The sequence below is a fragment of the Condylura cristata genome, unplaced genomic scaffold (genome assembly GCF_000260355.1).
Source record: "Condylura cristata isolate star-nosed mole 26May11 unplaced genomic scaffold, ConCri1.0 scaffold00018, whole genome shotgun sequence".
In the NCBI taxonomy this organism is placed as follows: domain Eukaryota; kingdom Metazoa; phylum Chordata; class Mammalia; order Eulipotyphla; family Talpidae; genus Condylura; species Condylura cristata.
In genome coordinates, this window is record NW_004567119.1 from 26,828,735 (window position 1) to 26,854,908 (window position 26,174).

At 36.6% G+C, this 26,174-nt stretch overlaps 1 protein-coding gene across 1 annotated transcript in view; it reads right to left on the reverse strand.

The window, feature by feature from the left end:
* The window catches only part of RAB3GAP2 (RAB3 GTPase activating protein subunit 2 (non-catalytic)), a 77,076-nt gene that overhangs the window by 24,467 nt on the left and 26,435 nt on the right, over positions 1-26,174 (reverse strand). The window contains exons 3-20 of the mRNA XM_004685444.2: positions 25,545-25,668; positions 24,708-24,789; positions 23,795-23,842; positions 23,641-23,716; positions 23,246-23,347; positions 19,570-19,669; positions 17,413-17,511; positions 13,301-13,449; positions 12,387-12,466; positions 12,181-12,270; positions 11,015-11,154; positions 8,292-8,508; positions 7,702-7,845; positions 7,415-7,497; positions 6,746-6,810; positions 5,231-5,321; positions 2,810-2,937; positions 217-430 (exon numbers count right to left, since the gene is read on the reverse strand). Of these exons, the coding sequence (XP_004685501.1) occupies positions 217-430; positions 2,810-2,937; positions 5,231-5,321; positions 6,746-6,810; positions 7,415-7,497; positions 7,702-7,845; positions 8,292-8,508; positions 11,015-11,154; positions 12,181-12,270; positions 12,387-12,466; positions 13,301-13,449; positions 17,413-17,511; positions 19,570-19,669; positions 23,246-23,347; positions 23,641-23,716; positions 23,795-23,842; positions 24,708-24,789; positions 25,545-25,668 (2,032 nt within the window). The remainder of the gene's footprint in view (positions 1-216; positions 431-2,809; positions 2,938-5,230; positions 5,322-6,745; positions 6,811-7,414; positions 7,498-7,701; positions 7,846-8,291; positions 8,509-11,014; positions 11,155-12,180; positions 12,271-12,386; positions 12,467-13,300; positions 13,450-17,412; positions 17,512-19,569; positions 19,670-23,245; positions 23,348-23,640; positions 23,717-23,794; positions 23,843-24,707; positions 24,790-25,544; positions 25,669-26,174) is intronic.

Genomic DNA, 26,174 nt, shown 5'->3' on the forward strand with positions numbered 1-26,174 from the left:
CTGTCTCTGGTGAAGCCTCTCACCGCCCCTGAGCCTCTGGCCTGTACCCTAATTCTGTATGCACAAATAAATCTTTAAAAAAAAAAAAATTTGAAACTGAATACTCACTTAATAAGCAGCACAAACTCCTAAGTTAAAAACATTGATAAACAATCCTCACTGTATATAAACCCTTTACATGGCTTTGTCTTCTTCAAAGCACAACTCATTGCCTACCTAAAGACACACATTCCTCTTCATTCATCTTCTTTATGTTGATCACATCTTTCTCACATTCTAAGTATTCCAAGAATGCTTTCACAGGCAACACACCATCTTTGTTATCGGAAAATCGGACAGTGGTCCTAGTGTTTTCTTGTTTGTATTTCTCTAACAATCTCTGCAGCTTAAGCAGTTCTTTTCCATCAAGTTTTAATAACGCAGCCAAGTCCTTAAAAACAGTGAAAAAAAGTTTTGAAGAGGCCGTGTCTCTGTTTACATATCTGCCATATATGTCAACCTCACCACATGAAATATAAGGCAAACCATAAGCAAAAGATGACATGGTCTTTAATGAAACAGCTAACGTGCTCTCCTTAAAAACTTTACTCATAAATAAAACTGTATTGTCTGATGTATGAGTTAGAAATTATTTAAATAATGTTGAAACCACATTATTACCAAAAGGATCATTTTTGGAAAAGAGTCTTGAGTGTTTTTTTTATATATATTTCTAAAATGTTAGAATTTTAATAAACATCATTCACAATCAAAAAAGTTATGAGGGTATCAACTTTAACTCTTGTGATTCTGAGGAAATTAAAAAAAAAAACTATTTGAAACTGAATGTTTACTTAATAAGCAACACAAAGTCCATAAGTTAAAAACACTGATATAGTGTATATAAGCCCTCTACATGGCTTTGTAAATTAGGGACGAATATACAAACACACCCATATGCTTATGAGACCATAGACTGGCCACACTGACAAAACTTTCTAACTTCATGCTACATAATTAGAACTGTATTCTTAAATAAGAGCAGTTCTTTTTTACTTTTTAAATAATAATAAACTGTTTTTAAAAATAATAACTGCAAAATGCTATTGCACACATACATTCCAGTAGTTCTATGCTATACTGAACCTGAATTCATTGTGTTCACAGACAACGCAATGAATTCAAGATCTTAATTTTCATTTTTTATGTACAAGTCTGTCAGCCTAGATTCCAATTAAATGTTTTTTGAGGATCTTAACAATTCCAAGCAAAATATAATTTCAATTCTTTGAAAAGTGCTTTAAAAATAAAAAGCTTATCTGCCAAATGATTTTTAAATGTAAGTATTTTATTCTTGCCCACTATAATGGGGCTATCAAGTGGAAATGAATTCTACAGGGATTATTAATGATGTATAATTAACATTCTCTGGCAAGGTATGAAGCAACAAATCATGTGACTCTAAGGGAAAAACAGGCACTGAAGAATCAATTCCTAGCTCGGTGATTCTGTGGATACAACTTTTATATCATCCTAAGCCTGGCTATGTGTGAAATGAGTTTGTAGTACTGCAAAAGTAGAAAGAAAAACAAAAGATTATGAAAAAATGGTATTGATACCAATAGCATCTGTATTGGTAATTAGAGAATACTTTTGTGAGTTTACTGTTAAAATGTTTTATAAGCTCCATCTATAATCCCATACATAAAAAAAGATGTTACAGTGTATCATTTTCCATTAAAGATAAAAAAATTCTCCCATTTTTCTGCTTAAAATATTTTTTACTCATTATGTGTATTTAAAATAAAGGGCTTCTACTTTAATCCTCAAGTTACAGATAAATTATAATTAATTTTCCTTTAAGTAAGACTTGACAACCTGCTGAAGGTTTTAGAGTATTCCAAAGGGAAGAAAGAACAATATTCCCTGTAAGAGAAACTTTACTTCTCCACAAGGAAGGATTTTGTATACACCCTTCAGAAATGACACAGTTACACTGTAACAAAGACTACAAGGTGCTGCCACTTTACATTTCATAGTATAAAAGCAGAACATTTAGTATAATTAAACACTTCAAGTAAGAATACTTTTAAAATGTGCTTTTTTATATAAAGCAAGTGATATGAATTTGCCAACAATATAAAAGATTAATCTCTTCCGTTTAGCAGAATCCTTTCACTACCCACCCCCCCACAACCGCCAATCCCTCTATGCTTCAAGAAATTAAACATTTGCCACTGAGTAAACTGAATATATTTGGTAAACTGAATATATCTCAAGAAATTAAACATTTGCCACTGAGTAAACTGTCACAAAGAAGTTGTATTGTAAGACATAATCTTTAGAAAATGAGTTGAGGGCCTCCCTAGTGGCACAATGGTTTAAAGCGCAGCACTGCAAAGCCACTTCACGAATTCGATGCCCAGCCAGGGAGGTGACCCACCCACATGGTGTGACAGACCTCTCCTGTCTCGCCCACTGCTCCCCTCGGCAGTGCACTTCATCAATCTGCCTGTCCTGTTTCCCGCTCTCTCTGATGAGTCCTCTCACCAGTCCTGCATCTCTGCCTGTACCTCAGTTCTGTATGCATAAATGAAATCTTTTTTAAAAAAAAGAGTTGAGAAAAACCAAATGCTTCTATGTAGTGAAAATGCTTAACAGCAAAATATTCTAGCATAAATGAGGCACAGACAACAGGGGGTTCTGTAAAGAAAATACTTCTTTCTGACTTAAAAAAAATTCTTTATCTTCTACTTCTTAAATAGCAAGCATAAAAAATTCAAATAACCAAAGATTATTCTGTGTGATATAATAGTTTAGGATTACTCACATCATCAGAGAATGGTGTATCTAAATGAAAATCAAGGGAATTTAATTGACTGACAGACTCATAAAGATGGAGCAGTTTCAATTTATTGGTACAAAACTGGAGCAATCCTTCATCAACAGACTCAAGTTCTAAAAGTCAGAGGGAAAATACATTAGAACATATTTAATACAGTCATAAAAGGCTATGCTTTGATCAAATTTCCTAATCTCATACAACTCATTTAAACTACTATATTTGGGGTCTTCCCTGGTGGCACAACGGGTAAAGATGCAACACTACAAGCTAGCCACAATGCGTCAGCACAAGCTCGATCCCCGGCCCCGGAGGTGATCCACATGGCATGGCAGACCTCTCCACTGCTCCCTTCAGTAGCGTTTACTTCATTGACTGCCTGTTCTGCTCCCCACTCTGTCTCTGGTGAATCCTCTCAATGCCCCTGCACCTCTGCTTGTATCCCATATCTGAATGCATAAATAAATAAATCTTTTAAAAAATTATAACAGTTTACTTTTACATAATTTTGTGCATTTTTCCATCTCAGTTGCAATCCCCTTGGGCTTCCCATCACCAAATCACCTAATCACCTGTGTGCCATCACCATAGTCCAGTGCATTTCCCTCTCCCCACTGTTCTTGATCCCATTCCCCACTCCACCCCCACAAAATATCTCTGGTACATAGCTGTTCATCATTATCATTTAAATAAATCTTTTTAAAAAAGAAACTACTGTATTAAATACTGAGATGCTTAAGTTGTAACAGATTTATAAGGCAGAGAAATTTTCCATAAAGGCCAAAAGAAAATTTTAAGTGCAAAAATGTGCTTCTAATAGTAGGGACAAAAAGGAAAAGGAAGGAAGAACTATTGTAGTTTAATACTCAATTTTAAGTAATCAATCTGGGAACAGATCTGAAATAGTCCTCTCCTCTTGTTACTTAAAGGTTGCCTATCACACCCACAAACTGAGGACAGACAAATAGAGATCTGCCTGGCCTCTCTATTTCCATTGTCATGTCAAAAACATGACAATTTAGAAAGAAACTGGATATAGACTCTCAAGAAAGGATGGCAAAGAAGCCAAAATCAGACAACAACCTCCCATCGATCCAACTCTTTCAAGAATGTTAGAGAATTACTCTGATACATTCCTGCACAATAACTCAAATATTTCTGTCTAATAACAACCAATATTTATTCTTTGAAAAGGCAGGCCTTGGCCACCCTCAAGAATCCATAGTGAGGACAGAGTAACAGTAAAATAGTGTTTTTATAGCCATAATGAAAACTAGCACACTCAACATTCTGAGGAATCTTACTTGTGCATAGAATTTGAAAACAGTGAGGATATCCTAGAACCCCAACAATGTTTGTTTACTTTCCTGTCAGAGCAAGATCATTTTTAGTTTAATAAGATTTATGTTCTGTTAAAGTCTTGAGGGGTTGTGGTGGGGGAGGGCTTTATAGATGTGCTATGCTTTTTTAAAGAGGCATTTCTACAAATCTGTGTGTTTAAGGAGTACACCATCTGCCAAAAAGTAATTTCCACATGCATGTTGAAAAAATTATTGGAATTATGACGATTAAAAAGTCCTGAAAGGGCATGTTGTGATTTGTTTATTAAACTGTGTTAGTTGGCTTAAGTATAATTAAATGTAAAGCTGAGTTTGTATAATTAAAGCAAGAAGCAACAACTCATGGCTACACATTACAATTTACTGATGCTGGAAACCAGAATAAATAGAATTTTGTTCAGTGAGGTATGATATGGAGTGCTAACTTCACAATTACAGACAGACTACTTTTACAGACTAGTTTTCAATAGCAGAAAGGAACCAGAAAACAGAGAACAGTAATTGTACTACATGATTCTGGAAGGCCTAACTCTGTTCACAAAAGGAATGGATGAGAATATGTGGGTGCCACGTATACTAACAGAACATTATTTCAAAGCATAAGTACTTTTTATCATTATCTTGGTCAAAATGGCATTAAAGAATGCTTGTCTACAGAAACCTATCTCTGGTTACATAAAAAACCAGCACAGCCAAAGCATTGGCCACTTCTGCCTGAAACTTGCTCATCAAGCTTTCAGCATATCCCACAACTGTACCAATATGCCCACTTCTCATCATTCTATACTGGTTGCCTTTCCTCACAGCAGAGGGATCCAGAGGAGAGATTTACATTAGGAATCAGTCAAAATTTTCAGAGAAAGTTTGAGGAAGCTCACCTGCACACACTGACTAGGCAATAAAATAGAAATCTCCTATACTTAAGGCATGAAATAAGATTCCTTATTTCTTATGTATATTATTTCCATACTAATCCAACATGATGGGATCATAACAGTTAATGGCTTTTATAATCAGTTATAAAATGGGAAGACAGACCATGATTTCCAGTCAGTACAAACCCTATTACCTTGATTCTTTAAAGTGTCCATCAAAGTCTGAGTGATGTTTCTAAGGCAGGAAAATGGTAAACGTTCACTTGCCAAAATGCTTTCCAAAGCCTAGAAGATATTGAGCAATTTTAGTCACTAGAATGCAAAAATTTTATGTTCTTAAGTTTTATATTTGTGCCTACAGTTTACCCAAAATGCAGAAGGAACTCCATGTTGAACAGACTTTGAAGGGACCTTTAAAACAGGTAAAAAGTTGCCCTCCCTGGTGGTGCAGCGGATTAAAGCACTGCACTGAGAAGCTAAAGTCACTTCCGCATGAGTTCGATTCCCCCCTGCCCCGGAGGTGACCACATGGCGTGGCAGACCTGTCCTGGCCCGCCCGCTGCTCCCCTCAGCAGTGTACTTCGCAGATCTGCCTGTTTTGCTCCCCACTCTGTCTCTGGTGAAGCCTCTCACCGCCACTGAGCCTCTGGCCTTTACCCCAGTTGTGTATGTACAAATCAATCTTTAAAAAAAAAACAGGTAAAAAGTTAAAAAAGTCAGTGATCTATGGCTACTATACATGAAAAAACTAGCAAATAAGTAGCCACTAGCTATCTGGTTCTGATTCAAAGTACAATAGATTTCAGAGATATCCCTGGGGACTCAAATGCCATAGAATTAGAAGAATTTATAGTCACGCAATGGGCTATGATGCACTTAGACAAGAGGAGTGAAGTAAGAGAAAGGACAAAAAGGCCCCATTTATGTGAACTTGGCAAAAGGGAACCAACCTGACATGACTATGGCATGCGAGACAACAGAGCACAGGCCAGCAGACAGCACAGATGGACACACCTCATTATAAGCATTTTTAAGATGTGAATGGTGCAGCCAAACCAGCTCACAGCCTAGCAGCGCCACTCTTACATATAAACTGAGGAGGATCTCTTTCATCTATGCACCAGGAAATATGCACAGAGATAATCACAGTGTCACTGTTTGTAACAGCAAAAAAAAGCTGGAAACAAACTGAAGAGACACTGAGATATATCCATACAGTTCATGACAAGCCACACATTAACATGGCTCTCTCAAGGAGTACAGTCACAGAAGTCATGGAGCATGACCCCATTTATCCGAAGTTTTAAAAGGTAGAAAATGCATCAATATGTTTTAAAGGAACCATACAGAAAAGAGATAACTACAAAGAAAAGTAAAAGAAAGAGGAATGTAAAATTCTGAACACTAGTCACCTCTGAGGAGGGAAGTGGGATTCTGAAGAGTTCCTGACTTATTTCCTAAGGTGGGTGATCATGACCATGTTTATTATTTTCTTTGATCTGAAAATATCTAGTGTATGTGAAAATGCATGCACTCACATGTATGGTAGTATCTTAATTTAAAGAGAGAGAAAAATAATAGGAACTGCCCATGAAAACATAAAAAAGAATGTACTAATAAAAACATGAAGACGACTTTAGCCTTCCATAATCTGGGCAATTAAAGAAGTTATCTGTAATAACTCCTTAGCATATATTACATATACTTACCTGTTTTTTGGTTGCAGGGTATTTAATATCAAGAATTAATTCCTTTATTTCAGTTTCGAACATATCTAGAGAGAAAAATCACGGTAAAATTGGCCCTTTTTACTTAGCAAACTTTGTTCTGGGAGGGAAAAAAAAAAACACATCTGCACTATCAGTGAATCTAAAGAATTTCTGGGTTCTCTCACATTGTTTCTCGTGACAAGCTTTAAATCTGAATGGCACACTTCTTTCTACAGAAAGATCCTAATAAAAAGTACATAATCGAGGCTCTCCCTCATGGCACAATGGGTTAAAGCACCATATTATGAAGCTCTATGAAGCTACTGCAGCACAAGTTTGATCTCCCACCAGGAGCTGACCCACATGGTGTGGCAGACCTCTTCTGACCCACCCACTGCTCCCCTCAGCAGTGTACTTTGTCAATCTGCCTGTTCTGCTCCCCACTCTGTCTCTGGTGAATCCTTTCACCCACCACACCTCTGTCCTGTACCCTAGTTCTGTAAGCATAAATAAATAAAACTTTTTTTAAAAAAGTACATTAATTACTTGAAGCTCATTCACTGCACAAGGGGTTGCAACTGCTCATAAAATGCACTAGCTTGTATTTCAGAATATTAATTATGGAAAGTGACGTAACAGTATACTTTATTTTTATTAAAGGATACCAACCAAGACTGGGAGATTTTGTTTTTAGTAAGGCTGACAGTTTCTTCACCAAGTGCATGTCCTTTGCTCGTTCACTCTTCTTATCACTAAAACAATAAACACAACAAATTCTCACAGAAGGTGTAATGTTTTGTTTCTAATTCTGACACACTTCTTTTTCCATTAGTGTAGTCCAATTTCTTTAAATTTTAAGAACGGCAGACAAATGATAAATGAAACTACAAAACAAAGCAAAACAAGCAGCAAAATAAGCCAGCGGGGACACCGAGGCAGCTGCTTGAGACCCTCACCTCAGCGCCAGGTGGAAAGGGACGTGCACTGTCTTCACACTTCCAGACACTGGGTCCACCAGACAGATCTGGTGGGTCTGCGGCTGCCAACTCTGACTGGTCACATTATTTAAGCCCATTATTTTATAGCCAGGATACAGGAGCCTAAGGAAATACATACCAACATGGTGCAATATTAGCACAAGGAGCTATGTCAAAAGATTTCTTTAATACAACTAAGAAAGAAAATGCCTTTAATACAACCATTGCAAGGTTACCTTGCAATGACAAAGTATTTCCCTCACTTAACATCATTACCAGGAGGTTGAAGCTATCTTCTCTTTTGTGTCTCCACATCAAAAAGAAGGGGTGGGGACAAATGCCATTGACTGAGCTACCTTTAATTTGGCAGCATACCAGGTCATTTCAATAATGCTTCTTAGCTATTAAATACTTATTCCTTGATTATATGCCAGGTATTTTAGGAACACCTAATAAAGAACATTCCAATTCACAAACAACTTGCAGTATAAGCAGCAGTTCTAAGGAAGAAGGCTGCACTTAGTAAAGCAGTTCCTGTCATGACTGGGAACGTGCCAGGTTTCACTCACCGGCAGTGCTTTCCCACGTTGAAGGCGCCTACTCGAGGCCCTTGCTGGGTGCTCCATACTTCTAAAATTCCCCTTCTGGGGGCATAGATGACAAGAAACTGAGCTACTCGACTTGGGCCCTGAGTATTTCCAAAGGGGGAAATATCCACCTTTTCTGGAACTCTTTCGTGAAGGTCCTCTACAACTTGGATCCACCCAGTCTGGGCATCTCGGTACCCTTAGAGAAAGAAAAGGAAAGCTCATTAATGTTGATTCAGTAGTAGCCTTCTGAAGCACTTGGAGATATTTAAGTGGGGTGTTTGATCAAAATTATAAAAATCTTTTTATTGTGAAATGCCTCAAAATAATAATTATTAAAATACTGAATCACTAAGGTTTCAAATCTTAACATTTTACTCCAGATGCTTCCTTTTTTAAATTTTTTTAACTATCTTTTAGATTTCATGAGCACTCTGCCCTGAACGCACTGCCGTCCTGCTCCCTATAAAATATTCACTCCTTTAAAAATTCTATTGGGGGGGGGACCCTCCCTGGTGGCGCAGCGGGTTAAAACACTGCACTAAGAAGCTTAAGCCACTTCCACATGAGTTCGATCCCTACCTGCCCTGGAGGAGATCCACATGGTGTAGCAGACCTCTCCTGACCCACCCACTGCTCCCCTCAGCAGTGTACTTTGTCGATCTGCCTGTTCTGCTCCCCACTCTGTCTCTGGTGAATCCTCTCACGCTCCGCATCTCTGGCTTGTACCCTAGTTCTGTATGAATAAATAAATCTTAAAAAAAAAAATTCTATGGGGGAAGACATGGAATCAATCCAAACACCCAATGTAAATGACTAGATTTAAAAGATGTGGTAGATATACACAATGAAGTATTACTCAGCACTCAAAAAAGATAAACTCATGCCTTTTGCAGCTACATGAATGGAGCTGGAAGGGATCAAGCTTAGTGAAATAACCCAGAAAGAAAAAGAAAAATAGTGGATGGTTTCACTCATAGCAGGAGCATAAAAGGACTAGCACTTTGAAGTTACTACAGCCACTGCAGCACAAGTTTGATCCCTGGCCAGGAAGCTGACCCACACAGTGCAGCAGACCTCTCCTGACAGGCCTGTTGTTTAACTCAGCAGTGTGTTTCAGTCAATCTGCCTGTTCTGCTCCCCATTCTGTCGCTGGTGAATCCTCTCATGCCCCTACACCTCTAGCCTATAGCCCAGTTTTGTATCTGTAAATAAATGAATCTTGTAAAAAATATATATGCACATATGTAAGAAAAAAAGATGAAACTGATTTCCTGCTGGCATGTAGATAGAAAACATGGGTTGTAGAGCATATGGAGAGAGCTCTAATTCATGAGAGGAAAGGTGAAGATGACACTGCACTGTCTCCATTTAGGGTGGCCCCTCTCAGGTCTCTCAGTATGGGGAGAAAACCAACACACAAACTGTGGAACAAGCACTATCACCACTAATAAGATCTATGTGAAGGATTTGGAAAGGCTGCTAACACTTTTGTTCTTTATATTCTAGGAAAGTCTTGCTAAGAACACATCCTTATTTCAGAAGACAAACATCAAAGAGAAATGACACAACTGCATCACTGACACCTATTTCTACAGACACCCTGAGTCTTCTAATTTGTGGCTGTAAGTGCTACAGGAATACATGGCCACGAATAGTGGCTTCAGTCTGGTGCTCAAGTCCAGTATTTTTCACACTGACAAGTACAGACCAGACTATACCATAATATGGGTTTTAAACAGTAGTTTGTGCTGATGTGCTACTGTTTGAGATGATTCCAAACAATAGATTCTCCTCCTTCTTTTTAGTTAAGGAAATCTGCTTTTATTCAGGTTGACACTGTACCTAGATACTGTCAAGTCTCCCTTTTAGTTAGGTATGACTATGTGACTAAGCCTTGCTACTGTCTTATGAGAAAAGGTTGGCAGGACTTTAGGAAAAGTCTTCCAGTGGACTGACTCAGTTGGCAGATGTTTCTTTCCCTTTCTTGCTTCCTGGAAAGCAGGTAAGAAAGTCAGGGCTTAAATGGTCAACTAAGCCACAAGATAACCTTGAGTGGGAGGGTTAGATGGAAGGAGACTGGGTAACTGAGGATATCATGGCTATCTTATCCATCATGTACTTGGGTCTGTTAGTAGCAGTTGGACACAACTCCTAACTGACATAGCTACTGTGAAATTAAGTGAACTGACACAAGCCTATGGATATGGAATTCAAGTCCATAAAGATAGGTTTTGACAGGTTGTAGCCATCTTCAAATCTGAAAGACTTGGCATTCTAGGTTTGAGAAGAACATCTGATCAAGCATGATCTTGCAAAGTGAAATGAATGTAACCAGAGCAAGGAACTTATTTCAGAAATTGACCATATGTTAATAACTGAACAGAAGTCTATAAGGAAGAGGTTCATCGAGTCTATCAGTTGATTGAATTGGAAGATAGAACAATGTGACCATTGGATCACATGTTGCTGATCGGAGTCAGAAGTCTATAAGGAAGAGGTTCATCGAGTCTATCAGTTGATTGAATTGGAAGATAGAACAATGTGACCATTGGATCACATGTTGCTGATCGGAGTTCATGTGAAAAGAAGGACAGAAACACAAGATTTAACAACACTATCAACTAGAAGTCAAAGGGTATACTGTTCAACTCTTGGGTAAAAGGCCAATTAGTTTTTTTTCCTTGACTTTTGTAAATAAGTACCTTTCCACATACGTATTGCAATCCCCCTAGCTACATCCAATAAAGTAACTCTTCCAAAATCATCTGTTACTGCTGCCAGTGTGTTACATGGAGACAGGCAGATCCTTTCACCATGGCGTCTGGAATCTGGAAGCCCAAACCTGGTATTTCCAAGAAAATAAAAAACTAAGTCAAATTCCAATCTAGAAATATGCAACAGGAAAATGAAATGTATAAACAAAATAGGCTGAATCTGTTTTTATAAAAGAAATATGAACCGTGCATAGGTTAATTTATTAGTCAATCACACCTGACATTTTGCAATAGGTGCTTCTATTATAAAATAGTATATTTTACTTCTAAGTTTTCTATATAGATATCTACATTATAAAGAATAGGATATAACTATCTTTCCTTGAGTAAGCAGTAAGTCATAGAAAATAGTCTCCTCACAATTAACTAAATTTAGAATACTTTACTCCTATACAGCATCTTTTGCCTAAGTTTTATTGCTAATCTATGCTCTTTTTCTTAGGTATTTTATCTTTCTGACATTAGCATGCTTATTTAAAGCAACAATGTGCTCCTTTCAAATAGTTCTCTCCAAACAGCTCTTGGTCTATAAGCAACTTTATTAGACTAAGGAATAAAATAAGAGGTACTAAGAAAGCAGAAGGGCACATTTTGAGAAAGCAGTTTCAGAAGCTCAGATTTCATGTGGTGAAGCACCAGAACTCTGGCACATTATTTGATGCACAGGGCCAGTTGGCTTATTTCTTGATTCTTGGATGAATTTAGATAATATTATGTATCATAGCAAAGTATTTTAAAGTAAGACTGAAAAAATACAGCTTATTGCCAAACCATCTAAAACATTTTAAGTGAAGAAATTCAACAGCTATCACAAAACTTAATTTCTCAGTGCTTAAGCTAATAGGTTTGTAAAGACACATATTCAACTCAATCACATGGAGCACCTAATAATGACAGGTGAACATCTGTAAACAGGTAAAAATCAATGTCTTCATGGAGTTTACATTCCACTGGAAGAAACTGGCCCATATTACTGACTTTCGGAAGTTACAAGGACTCACGAAATCAATAAATCCACCACAAATACTGAAAGAATCAATAATTTAACATTACTTTTCTAAAAATAATAAAGTTTGAGATGACGACTGACTTGCCTTACAGCTAATGGGGTAGCTGGTTCAACCTTCGGTTTTTGCTTTTGGACTACTTCTTCCTCATGCTTATTTTTCCAACCAAGCCATCCGCTGAAAAGAAAGAAAAGTTAAAACAGTTATCAGATTTCAGGGCAGTGCCAGCTCTTAAAATACAAGTCAGCACCAAGATCATTACAAAGGAGGAGATTTTTATTTTTTGTAGTTACCTGGCAGCATTAAATAAAGCAGAAGTGAGTTTACTTGCAACTGCTAGAGCCACATGAGATAATAATGGTTGTGTGCTTCCCTGAAAAAAGAAAGAAGCTTTGAAAAAGAAAAATGCTTAGAAGATTACTTTCTAAACTAAACTTACTTTTTAAAAGTTCTGAAAAGTGTAAAGCCTGTACTAGTGAGAATAATTCAGTTTCTTGTATAGCCAAAACTTTACTAGAGGAGGTCGTGTAGCAATAAATATAATTAGGAGTTTTATTTTGATAGCTTAAAAGTAAAATCACCAGTAGAAGATTTCACCTTTAGGACTTCCCTCTTTGAATAATGATTAAGAAAATTTTAAACTAGGGCATTAAAGGGGCATTATTCTAGCAGGGATACTGACTTCTTATCTACACACAAATGGCTTTCTTCCCTCTTTTACTGTAATGTGTGTTTTTATATAAAATAAAAAGATGGTTTGGAAAAATCTGAGATAGCTTTTTAAGTGAGAAATAAGAGCTGCCAAATCTAACACCTAACTCTTCCCTATTTTAGGAAGCAATTTTCACCACTTACATCAGCTATAGTTAGCAGCTTGTTCTGTCTTTACAATGCCACATTTACTCAAATCCTCAGTGGGCAGACATCATTAGCAAACCTGAGTTGTTAACTTTTGCACCAATATTGAAAGATGACTCAAATGTCCAAAAATATAAGGTATCAGAAACAAAGAAGTCTGCTTGCTTTACAGTGACATTAATACCATTTTTAATTACTGTAAAAAACTGAGAAGAAATCCAGTTGGAACTTAATTTAGTTTAAATTGAAACTTAGAAAAGTAAACTGTTTAATCTTTCTAAGGCTAAGTTACTATACCCAATTTGTAAAAAATTAAAAGTGGTCTTATTCATAGTGGTGAAACTCTTACCTCCAAGGCATAGAAGAAGCCAGTAAATGGATTGGACCCTACTGTGATATACTGAGACATGGCAGGTAGACTGTTTTTAATGGTTGCATTATAGCCACCAATATTAGAGGCAGTCTTCATTTGATCAAAAGGAGACAGAGTCATAATACCTAATGACAAAATAACAGTAATACAAAATGTGAATGCACTTAAATGACACTATCACGGGGTTATTAAGTTTTTATTTCATCTCCTTCCTAAAATCTAACTACTTAGTATTACTTAACAAAGAAGTCATTTTTAAAAGTTAATCAATGTTACAAAACACTCATGACATTAAAATTGCTATCTCTAATTCCTCTAATCTCTAATTACAACAAAACAAAATTTAAATATTAACTTTTTTAAACATTCAAAATTTAAATGGTGCAAGAATAAAATAATCTATACCTTGATAAAAGCTCCAACTTACTCAAATAACTCTATCAGACCTTTGTCTCATTATTTTTGGGAACAAAAGGTCTTTTTTTTACTTGCCTGAAATGCTACTCTATGGGGTCTAGAGCCTTCTCATGGGCAGAGAAGATTGCACACTAGGACTGCTCCAGGGTGAGGGCAGGGTGGAAGGAGACTGGGCAGGACCCCTTGCCAGTGGCCACCAGGCCTCCTTCCAGCAGGAAGATCCAGTTCACTTCTAAGAGGCAACAACTGTTACAGTTTCTTAAGCTTTTCCCCAGAGATGTTGAACATACACAAACAACATACCACATTGATAAAATTTCAAAAAGCTGTCTGACTTCACTTAAGCAAAATCAAAGGGAGAACCATATGGCTATAAATTGAAATTTAAGTTTTAAAATTACTTCTTTACATGCTCTCACACTGTGGGCAAGATTGCTACAAGCTATATGAAGAACAATTTGGTGATATCTACCTCAAATTATAAGTGGATTTATTCTGAAGACATGGCTGATCAGCCCTTTCCATCCTTAACCACTAGTGATTTTTTCCTTCCCACAGAGAAGTTCTCCCCTTTCAATTCAGTACATTAGTACATTAGGCTCAGCATTGTAATTTCAGCCCATCCTTTTGATCTAGTTTTCCATCTCTATTACTCTGTAAACTCTGTAATAATTCACATCTTCAAGAGTTCATTTCACTGATCCTACTAATTTTTCACTATCAAGCAACATGTGTGATCACATTGCTTTCTATCCAGCAGTCCGTTTATTCCATCAAAATAATTCTGAGAGAGCCACAACATCCCTGACCCTCCCCCCACACTCCTCTAGCAAAACTTCAACCTTAGTCAAGTTATTAATTTTAGCATTGTTTTTAAGTGTGTTTAAGGTCAATGGACAGATAAGCTTAATTATAACACTTCATTATAACTCCTATTCTTCTCTCTCTATCCTTTTAATATATCCACACATCAAAATTTTTAATTAACATTCACTGTTTTGAAATCCATCCCTTACCTCAAAGTTGTCTACCTCTCTGCAGCATCAGCTTCTACCCTAAAGAAAGCCAGCATTCTTAATGCAGCAAACTCTTTGCTGGCTTCCTTGTTTTCACTTTTCAAGTTATAAGCCTCTTCTTTAACAGCAATCATAGGGCTATTTTTAAACACCCTATATTAATCATCAATAGAATCCACTACATTTGGAATAAACTTTCATCTTGTGATCTTATGTTTATGTTTCTCTAATGAAAGATTTTAAGAATTTCTTAGGGTTTAAGTCTGAGCAACTGATTGGATGATCAGACTTACTGATATGAGAATAAGGAGAAGGAAGAGGCTTGAGGTGGGTGAACTGAAAGTTATGTATTTTACAAGTAAACCTTCATAGGATTATAAATTCAAATGGAGGTGTCAGTTTACAACGTGAACCTTCCCTCATCCTTTCACCTTCCTCTCACTCCTATTCTATATAATCAAGGCACATCAATTTCCTTTCTGTTCCTTAACATCCATGTCTTCGAGGCCCCCTAGGCCTGTCTACTGTCTCCTTTGTCTACACAGCTCTTCTACACCTCTTCCACTCAGTTGGCTCCTCTTCACCCTGCCTGACTCAGTCTGAATGTCATTTCTCTGAGCTAGGTCACTCTCTTCCTTTATACTCTCTAATCACCACCTGTTTACTTCTTCATGTGGCTTGCTAGTGACATTTAGGTTTTAACACACTTAGTGATTTGGCTTCATGATTTACTGCTTATCTCTCTAGCAACAGATTTTAAACTTCATCAGAGCAGGAGTCCTGTCTACCATGTATTTCTAGTATCAATGTTAGCACATGGTTCATAATAGGTATCCATTTCTTTAGATGTTGAATGAATAAATCAGGCTTTTAAGCAAAGGTCACTGCACTTTTTTTTTTCCATCTTGTAGGCTGGGAGAGAAATGAATAGAGTAATATTTTCTATTCAATCATCTTTCCTAGCCTGTTTCAATGTTCCAAAGTTTAATTAACAGAACAGGGAAGGTACCCTGAACTGAACTCAACACTTTGGAATATCAACGCATTTTTACAATAGCAAAGAAGCAGAGACAAAATGAAAGTCAACCAATAAGTGTTTGTCACAGAGTTTCCCATACAAGAACTATGCAACAATAAAGACAAGATCTGTGTGACAATTAACTTTTCTCCTGCTGCCCTCCCAGTGCTGGGCATACAAACCTCCAGCTGGGTTTAGACAATGGAAAGCCACACTGGCACATTAGACAAAAGAATGGACTTAGGATATCCATTTCCCTGTGACTGCAGCATGGTCTTATAAGGCGCTGAAAGTCATTACCGTAAGTTCTGGAACTACTCCTAGCCCTCATTGCCACTGGCATTAGAGCAGTTAACAGCTGGGCTGCTTAGAAGTCCTGAAACTGTACATTCCCATATGGTTCTCCCATACCACATCTTTATAAATAGTTTCTCTGCAAATAAAACCCCCTTTTAATACCTTACTTCAAGTGTGCCATGTGACTTCTGCTTAGGATTAGGAAAAAAAAAAATACCTTGTAATATAGCTGGGATAATACAATCCTACTTATAAAAGCACATTTTTCTATAAAACCATACATATGTTATACATGCACGTACACACAAGCCTATAAGGATGTTTACCAATGGTGCCTATCTCTAAACAGAAGAATAAGGAGATTATTTCTCTTTTTTTATATACTTATGAACTGTGAACATTTGAGCTAGTACACACTGCTGATAAACAAAAAATACATGTATATTTAAAAAGACATTTCCTTCTTTTCCATCCCCCATTTCAACTACCATAATTCAGAACCCTGTTATAAATCACCAAGAGTATCACATGTGCCTTATAGCACCTAGTTTCTAGTGGTGACCCTTATGTTGCAATTTCTAAACTTTCACCAAAGTTAAGTTTCTATCAGGTCAAATGATAATATCTTCTTACTCAAAACTTTTCAGTGGTTCTCAAGGTAGGGAAGGGAAGATCTAACTTCATTTGCCTGGTAGAGATGGCCCTTCAAAACCTGACTCCTCTTTATGTACTAGGCTTCACTCCTGCCAGTTTCCCTCGATTCTCCCCATTTTCCAGCATGCAGAACACTTCTACCCCTACATTAGCTAGAAATACTCCTCTGTGCTCATTCTTGGTCAAGTCCTACTCACTCCTTACATCTCAGATCAAAGCCAACCTCCTGTTCCCTAATTCCCTCAGGACTGGAACTTCTCTTTCTGCCACAGGTGGGTCATGTGTCTATTATCACAATCGTTATACTGCAGTGCTGTGTTTCTTCCAGCTAGCATGCTTCTTGAAAACAGAGATCTTATCCTTTTCACATCTGTATTTCCAATATCCAACACAGTAGATCTTCAAAAATGAGGCACAAGAAGAAATCTGTTTTGATCTATATTCTACTGCTTTAAAAGGTACATTTCTAAAAGACTATATCTGTCTGTGGAAATAGTTAAGTCAAACAGTGGGTGACATGAAACTGTACAATTATTAAAACTGTTACCATTTCATAAATATATAGCTATGATAATCAGACCTTTCAATCATCAGAACTTTCAAATGTCACACACACTTTTCACGTAAGAATAAATGCATGTCTTATGAGATACATTAATCAAAAATGTTTAACTACTAATGCTTACCAATACTAGCATGATCAATAATACTGTCAATATCTTGTAGACCCCATTTCTTGTAAGCTAATGGCGGTGGTTGTATGTTCTCATTGCCTGATGCTGCAGCTGTCAAAGGTAAAAATTAGATAATCCAAACTTAATTATAATGAATGAAGTTTTACCCCCCAAACATCAGTAAAAATATAATAACTTGATTGATTACTCTAAAATTACACTTAGTAACAATGAGGCAAAGTAATATACACAAGATATAAAATGAAATTTATTCACACTAAGACTATGCACATAAAGTGCAAACATTAATAAAGTTGGTTGTCACAAGAGATTCTGGAATGCTCAAATATTAAAGACTATTAAAAATTCTACTACCACTATTACTACTAAAAATCACATTGAATTCAAACAGTAATTGAAACCCACATTTCTCCCTCTTGTAAAAGAGATTAGAATCCAGGGAACAGCAACCAAGTGCATGGTGAAAAACTAAGAACCAGATGCTATGCCTGACAGGAGTTCACATATACAGCAAAGTCGCTAATGCCAAGACTGGCCAGGCCTGAGGCAAAGATATGCAGTAGCAACAGCCTTGCACGCAGTGAGTAAATAAAAGGAAAGTAGATAGTTACATCTCCAGCCATGGGTTCACGCATGAGGGCCCATTTATCAATAATTCTTAAGCCACATTCTATCCTCTATTCTGGATTCTGGTTGTTTACTCTGGTAAGTAAAGTATTTTAGTTAAGGAAAGCTCTTTAGGGCCCTTCTTGGTGGTGAAGGGGTTAAAGCACATCACCATGAAGCTACTGGCAGCCACTGCACCACAAATTTGATCTCTGGTCAGGGAGGTGACCCATTTGGCAAGGCAGATCTCTCCTGTCCTGCCTTGCTTCTCCCCTCAGCAGTATGTTTAAGTCAATCTGCCTGTTCTGCTCCCCATTCCATCTCTGGTGAATCCTACCACCTGTATCCCAGTTCTTGTATGCAAAAAATAAAGACCTTTAAAAAAAAGGAAAGCACTTTAGATTTCACTAGGATACACAGGAAATGAGAATTTTTCAATACTGTAAAATAAAAGTCACAGCAATTTATGGCTAAGTAATCAGAATTCGCCTCAGAGTAAATTAAAGTAAGGGTCACTAAGTGGCTATCTTACTACTTCATAGGTAACAAAAAGGATTTATTGTATTTATAAATAAAACATCAGGAATTAAAAAATAAGTGGCTGACAATAAAAGCTAAAACATAATTGTCTATTTCTAGTGTATGGGTAATACAAGTAAGAATTCTTTATTATGGGCATACCTTTCATTCCCAAGTCTGGAAAGAATGTAGTTGTCTATGTATGTGTTATATTTTGGCTCCCACTATTCCATGTTAGCAAAAGAAGCTTATGCTGATTCCCTGTTGGGTCCTATTAACTGTGGGCATATAGTTATTTTTACCCACATAAGAAGGGAAGTGATAGGCAGTCAAATAATTTTAATATTGGTCCAACTGCTGCTTATCTAGCAAGACATTTGATTCCTCAGTTAATGCTACTAAACTCCTCACCGCAATGCTGACTCTCAATACAGCTGCAGATCTTTCTTAACTGGCCAAACACATTGCTGGAGTAATAAGTAAAGTCTGTTATTCATGAGATGGTCACTCTCCACTAGCAGCTGTAAAGAGGGTTGATGCTCAGTCCTTGCTTTTGCCTTAATAAGTAACCCACACACAACAAGGAATGCCTATTCTTATAGTAGCAGGGGTTGCCTTTAAATCTGGTTTGGAAGTTTTCTATATTTAGAAGACAAATTTAACTCTCTAGTTAAGTAAAATTATGTATTTTTTAAAAATTTATTTATTTATGCACACAAAAACTGGGGTATAGGCCAGAGGGGTGGGGGTAAGAAGATTCACCAGAGACCAAATAGGGAGCAGAACAGGCAGATTTATGAAAATACACTGCTGAGGGGAGCAGCAGGCAGGTCAGGAGATATCTACCCAGCCATGTGGGTCACCTCCCTGGCTGGGGATCAAACTCATGCTGCAGTGGCTACAGGTAACTTCATAGTGCTGCAATTTAACCTGTTGTACCACCAGGAGGGCCCTAGGTAAGTTAAATTAAATGAAACAAACAATATTAGAAGTTAGATTTTTTTTTTTGCCAAAAAAAATTACCTTTTGCTACCTGATTTCGACAAGCACGAAGAGACTGAAAAAGACTAAACCCATCAATAGTGACAATGGCAGCTGGGTATAAGATACTCAACTCTTCATTCTATTAAAGGACAGGGGGAAAAAATCATAAATTTTCATCATCACCAAACAATTACATATATTTTTTGTAACTGAATATTATGATTAATAAAAGATGTAAAAGATCTAAAAGCAAACAAATGTCAATCACCCAATACATCAGATAGTATCAGGCAAAAGGTAATAAAAAGAGAAAATTGTCTTCTGAATGCCTTTGAACAAGGACTTACAATTTTTCTGAAATATAAGCTTCTATACGGTAAATACTTCTTTTTGGATAGATGATGAGTTTAACATAATGAATGGACACAAATTTCATAAAACTCAAGTATAATCATTGTACACACACAAATAGGAGATAAAAGTAAATCACATCCTACCCATGTCTGAACACATTTTCTCACATATCGTCAACCACTTTTCGATGAGACTGTCACATTTTGTATTTTATTATTCATTTATTATTTATGTCAAATCCAGTAAGTGAACAAAACATTTCTATACAGTATTGCATTATATGCACCAGAATTTAGTTAACTGATGGGCATTGTTTGACCTCTTCCTTCCACTCTTGCTTTCTACAATCTACATTTCACATAGCCATTGTGAATCCTCATGAGACAGCAGATCTAACCACTCTCTTGATTTAAAACTCTCTAATAGCTTCCTTCTGCAGTTAGAATGAAACCTGAGCTCTTTGGTTAGGCCTGCAGGATCCAGCACATATTTATGTCACCTCTCTCCTGCTTTGCTCTTTGATCATTATCACTTAGTTCTCCTGCATGTGTGTAGATCTTCTCCTTCCAGATCGTCACTTAATTTCTGATCACTCAGTCTCACTTAAATGCCGTTACCCAGACAGGGCACTCTTAAGTCTCTGTCTTAAACAACCTGACCATTCTCTTCTCACATTACTATCGCATCAAGAGGATTCAACTTCTATCTTCAGTGGCTTTCTGTTGGTTCCCCTCCACCAATCCCAAACTGTAAACCCCATGAAAGCAGGAATCTTATGTGTCCAGTTCACCAATGAATTTTCATTGACTAGAACTGGGCTAGGCCCATAATAGACAATATAAATAAGCACTATGAAAGAATGAGTACATTTTCATTGTTATAAAAACTGTAATAAACATTCATCTGTATATTTTTTTCATGTTACTTTAGTGCAAATTCCTTTAAGTGGGTTTGTTGGGTCTATGTATTCACAATTTAAATTTTCATCCATAATACGAAACTATCAATTTATGCTTCCACCAGTAACACATGAAAGTGTCTGTTTTTCCATTTTGTCGCCAACAGTTTTGTTAATCTTCATCTTTGTATTTTATGACAGGCAAAAATCTATCCAAATACCATCACTTACAGTTTTTAGGTCATTATTAAAATTCCAAATTCTAATATACTTTTTGGTCAATTATGTATCTTCCTTTGAGAATTATTTATCTTCTTTTGCCTTGCCTCCTTTCCTACTGGACTACTGAACTGTTTCCATTTTTTAAGATATTTGTGGGCCACGAGAGGCCTGTATGTACACAGGTTGTTTGCTGATCCACTGTGCACAACAGTGGGGAGGGGTCTCTCACAGGTTTGGAGGAGCTTATCACAACAGTCAACTATCCTATAGCCACACAGTCTTCTTTAAGAAAAGACTAACAGAAACAGTGATGGACCAAAGCATGCAAAATTTGTGCTGCATGAAAGGTCTTTGTGCAGAAACCACAGAAGTCTCTTTAACCTTCCAGAAAGAGATCTCCTGCATTGACTCCACTGTTATACTCTCACTACATTCTGCCCCCAGAACAAATTTGAAGAAACCCATTTCTGTGATCATCACATATCTGGGAGTACCATGAATTAGAAGCCTGTAGACAGTTTTGATATATAAACTCATGTGTCAGTCACAGAGATACTTATGTAGCACACAGAGTAACAAAGACTTCTCCACATTCAGTAAGAACTAGCTCTCAGCTAACAGATTTTTTTCACTCACAGTCAAAAGCCAGTATTTAGATGTTAGTTATTTTTTTTCCACTAGCTTTTTTTTTTTTTTAAAGAGTATTATAGACATGACCAAGTTTACTGTGTTTAAAGAACGTTAAGGCAGAGATTTTGTAGAAAAATGAAAAATGGCTCCTGAGAGGTATCTTTAATGAACAAATTACCTACTCAGCTCTCTTAACAGTCTGTTTCCTTCAACAGTCCCATTTCCTCCTACTGCCTTATGAAGGTTTTAAGTCTTAATTCTCCTACTTTCAGTTTTATTTTCCTGTTTTTTACTGAGATAATTTGTTCATCATCTATGACTTCAATGACCATCTTCAATCTACTCTCTGTACCTATAGAGTAGTTCTGTATCATTACACACATCCTAGTAATTTCAGTTCATTTCCTCAAATGCAACATGTCCAAAACCAAATTAATAACCTTTATTTACTGCCAAAGCAGCCTCCTCTTCCAACTTTTATTAACAGCATGCCTCAGGATTTGTATCATAGGCCCAAATCACTCTTTTCACATTAATATTCTACATATCGCCACAAAAGCCAAGTCCTGTCAACTGCTCTTGCAACATGATTTTCCTGGTCTTTCTCTCTTCCCACAGCCATTGTGGTCCTGTTTTCCAACAGTTCATGGCTATCATTCACTTAAAAAACAACTTCCCAGGTTTCAGGCTCTCCCAACTCCAATTCACCCTGCAGAAGAGTCCTTCATTATCCCTTTGGTTACAGCATTTCCTTCTCAAAGTCTTTAGCGGTGTCTCTCAACTTCTGATTCAGTTCTGATTTCTACTTTAAATTTATGAAAAACTTGGCTTTTCTACTTATTTAACAGTTTCCCATTATTTTCTAACATAAATGTCTTTGTCATCCCATACATAGCCCAACATTAGACTCTTCCTTCATTTTTCATCCAGGTATCTAAAATACTTTCCCTAGTTTTCCCATTAACTAGTTAAATCTTATACTCATTATTCAAGGCTTTAATTCAAATCCCATCTCTTAAATATGATTTTCCTTTATAGTCCTAGTTCTAATTAAGCTCACCTTTCTCCAAACTTATATAGAACTTATCCTGTCCTTATAAATCAACTAGGTATTGCTTTATAATACTTATTAACTCATTCACAGTCTTTTAGTTAATGAAATACTGTGTTTCAGTCTACAATGAAATGTAGAGTATATTAATTGGTAGTGGTGTAGTCTCTTTTCATTAGTTGCTTCTTCCATAGCTTCAGTCCCTACAGCTCTTGATCACCTATCATGTATAATGTAATAATATAGAAAGGTCAGAATGTTATTCTTTAACTCTGTTTAATTTTAAGACCAAATAAAGTCACGTAATACCACGTTTTTCGCCTTAAGTCACTATTAAATTCTTTAAAAAAACAAACAAAAATCATTTTATTGTAGAATGGACCACAGTATTTCATTAAGTAAAAAGACTGATATGCTGTACTCAGCATATTTCTAAAACATGCAGCATAGCTAACTGTGCTACAAAACAAAGACATCTTTAAATTTGCACCAAATAAAGAAGGCACAAATTGCTTCAAAGTAATGCCCCCCTTTACTTTGAACACAATCTTTTACACCACCTGCTCAGTCACACCAGGGTGTCGTGGGATTTCATAGGTCCTGCACTTAAGCTGTAGCACCCGGTCCTCATTCAACAGCTGTGCCAGCAGGAGCACGCCATTCTAGGAGGAAGCACAGAGAGGAGCTCTAATATACCTAAACAGGTGTGTGCAGGTCAAGCAGCTCTTTCCAACAGTTTTCACAGATACCAGGCGCTCCCTTCTCAGGAAAAATACAGTCTCTTCTCTAGCTATAGTTTCTACCAAAACTTTCAACCACCACCCTCCCACTGCGCAAATTTCACCCCCATAAAGTATCCACTACACATTTCCTGGCAGCAGTAAGGACCCATAAGGGCATAAAATAGGGAAGCATAACTAGTCATTTCAGTCAACTGGTATTTTCTCCCACGCACCTCGGTGTAGAAGCGAACGTGACCTGAAGTGAAGCCCACCACGATGCAGGTCCAGTCAGGGCGGCCGGTGGAACTCCTGTTACAAGTAAAAATGATGGTCTTAAGAGCTAGCTAAGCAAAGTAAAGCAAACATATAACACTTACTTATCCTCACCTCTTCTGGCTGGCTAGTGGGATACAGAGAGCACTGGTTACGTATTCCCTAAAACAAAAAGAAAATCACATGCTTACCTGATCAATATTAGCATTTCCATTTTCCTATAATTTGATGTTCAAGGGCAGTAAGAGGAAGATGAGGTCTGTGGACCAGATTTAGTCAACGCATAAGTAAAAGCACAGTGAAACTTCACCATAAATAGGACCATAAAATTCAAGCACAGACAATCCAATGTCATATTCACTTGAGGTTAATATAAGACAATATTTTTCACTAGTTTTAGGCACATACTGATTATATGCAAACTGAGGACACATTCAACAATTCCCCAAGCAGCCTTTCCTACCATCGCTCATTCCTCTGCACCAGCTAAGAACCTGAGTGGAGGTTGGGGAGCTCTCAGTCACACCACCAGCTTTGCAAGGTGCACTATCTAGGACTCACTGTTTTTCAGTTCTAAATCTCCTATGAAATCAGCAGGAAACTTGATTTTACCAACCTGCATTTCTGACATATATATGAGGTTTCAGAATTAATGTGGCACTGTCCCCTTTAATACAAGCCCAATGCTTCCCTAAGCAGAGAAGATATAAATGACATCCCCCTTGACTTTTGGGCTGAATAAAATTAATGGAAAATAGAAGACCAGAAAAAATACAGAAAGAGTATTAGGGGATGCTCTCTGAACTCTTCTTTGAGTCCTCTCCAAAAAGTTTTTATTATTTTTTTAAAGTAGTTACATGATGAGTAAAAAATAAAAATTTGTTGACAGTCATGTCTACCACCTCTCAAAATGGAATAAATATACACTTACTAAACATTTCAAATAATGAACTTTCTCAATAGATTTACTTAAATCAGACAATTTCACATACACATTTAGCAGAGACAAAAATTAACCAGCACTTACCCTTCTTCGACATTTAAAGAACCACTCCAACCAACAGCAAATTGCATTTCTTCTTTTCCTTTATCACTATGTTTCCATTTTGCTGAAAAATTGAAGATTATCACCTAAAAACAACTTTTTATTGTACTAATGCAGTAATTTATAAATTTATTCCTGCCCCTTTACTCAATGCAAATTTAATATTCTTGTGTTAATGGAGTTGAGTCTTTTTATAGGTAAAAATGTTTAAAAACGTTTGCAAGATTTTAATAAAACTACCTCACTTCCTAAAGGCTGTATTTCTCCTTCCTCCAATTAAATCTATATTAGGCTGTCACAGTTCTGGCTGACTAAAGTTGTTAATTCTTATTACTATCTTCACCTATTTTATTTATTAAACAGCTTTTTACCTGTTAGTACAGAAAATTTTTCTACTAATGCTACTGGAGGATATATGCACTCTGTAAGTGATTCTGTAATTACTTTACATATGATCTTGTTTATGTAATGAGATTTTCCACATTCTAAAACCTTAGTTGTAAATCACCTTATGCATATTATTTCTCAGACGGGTCAGTGGCTGTTTTAGCTCTGACTGTCCTTTGCAAGAACTGGGTTATGCTCAGTGCTCCCTCTGGAGTGCCAGACAGCAATAGCTAACACATTCTGCAGCCAAGAAACAAATAAATAAAGAGGAATATAAATAGAAAAAAAAAAAAAAAGGAAAGGAATAAAGCGCTATATAAGATAAATTACAGATGCCACTATTTAACACATGTGGTAGAAATAAAATTTTCTATCCCATTTGTTTCCTGCCTTAATCTATGCAAAAATAAAGACCACTAATAATCTACTTACGCACTAAAAATACAGCTTTTTGTTCCCGGGCTATAACCATAAGATCATTGGTTGGAGATAATGATAAAACACAATCTTGAAGCCAGGAAGTTTTTTGTGTTTTGCAAGTACTTCCTTCTTCTTCCTGTGGGGCAAAACTACAATTACTGCATATGCAGAAATATTGACAGTTGAGTATTTCAGCTCAGCTTGTTTGCCTTTGAGGAACAAAGGGTAACAAGAAAGGAAAAAAGAAATCCTTAGTTCTTTTTTAAGTTCTCAGTAATATTCTTTATCAAAATATGTCAAAGATGAGCAACTAACAAAATATCCAGTAAAAACACATCTCACTTTTGCATTAATATATAGGCACTATATTTTTACATGTACACAAATAAACTAGCAAGATATTAAAAGAATGTCATGCAGGGGTCACTTTAGGAATGATTTATTAGTAGGAAATTCAGTAAATATTTTATTTACTGAAGTAGCTAACATATCTGCAACATATCTGGTGATCATGGCTGTAGAATTGTTAGTGTATTTTATAAGTCTGACTTTTTTATTTGACTAAAAGATATTTCCTTTTTCAAGGGAAAATCTATAACAAAAGGTATATTCCCATGGCTAAAATTTTGAAAATTCTCTCTT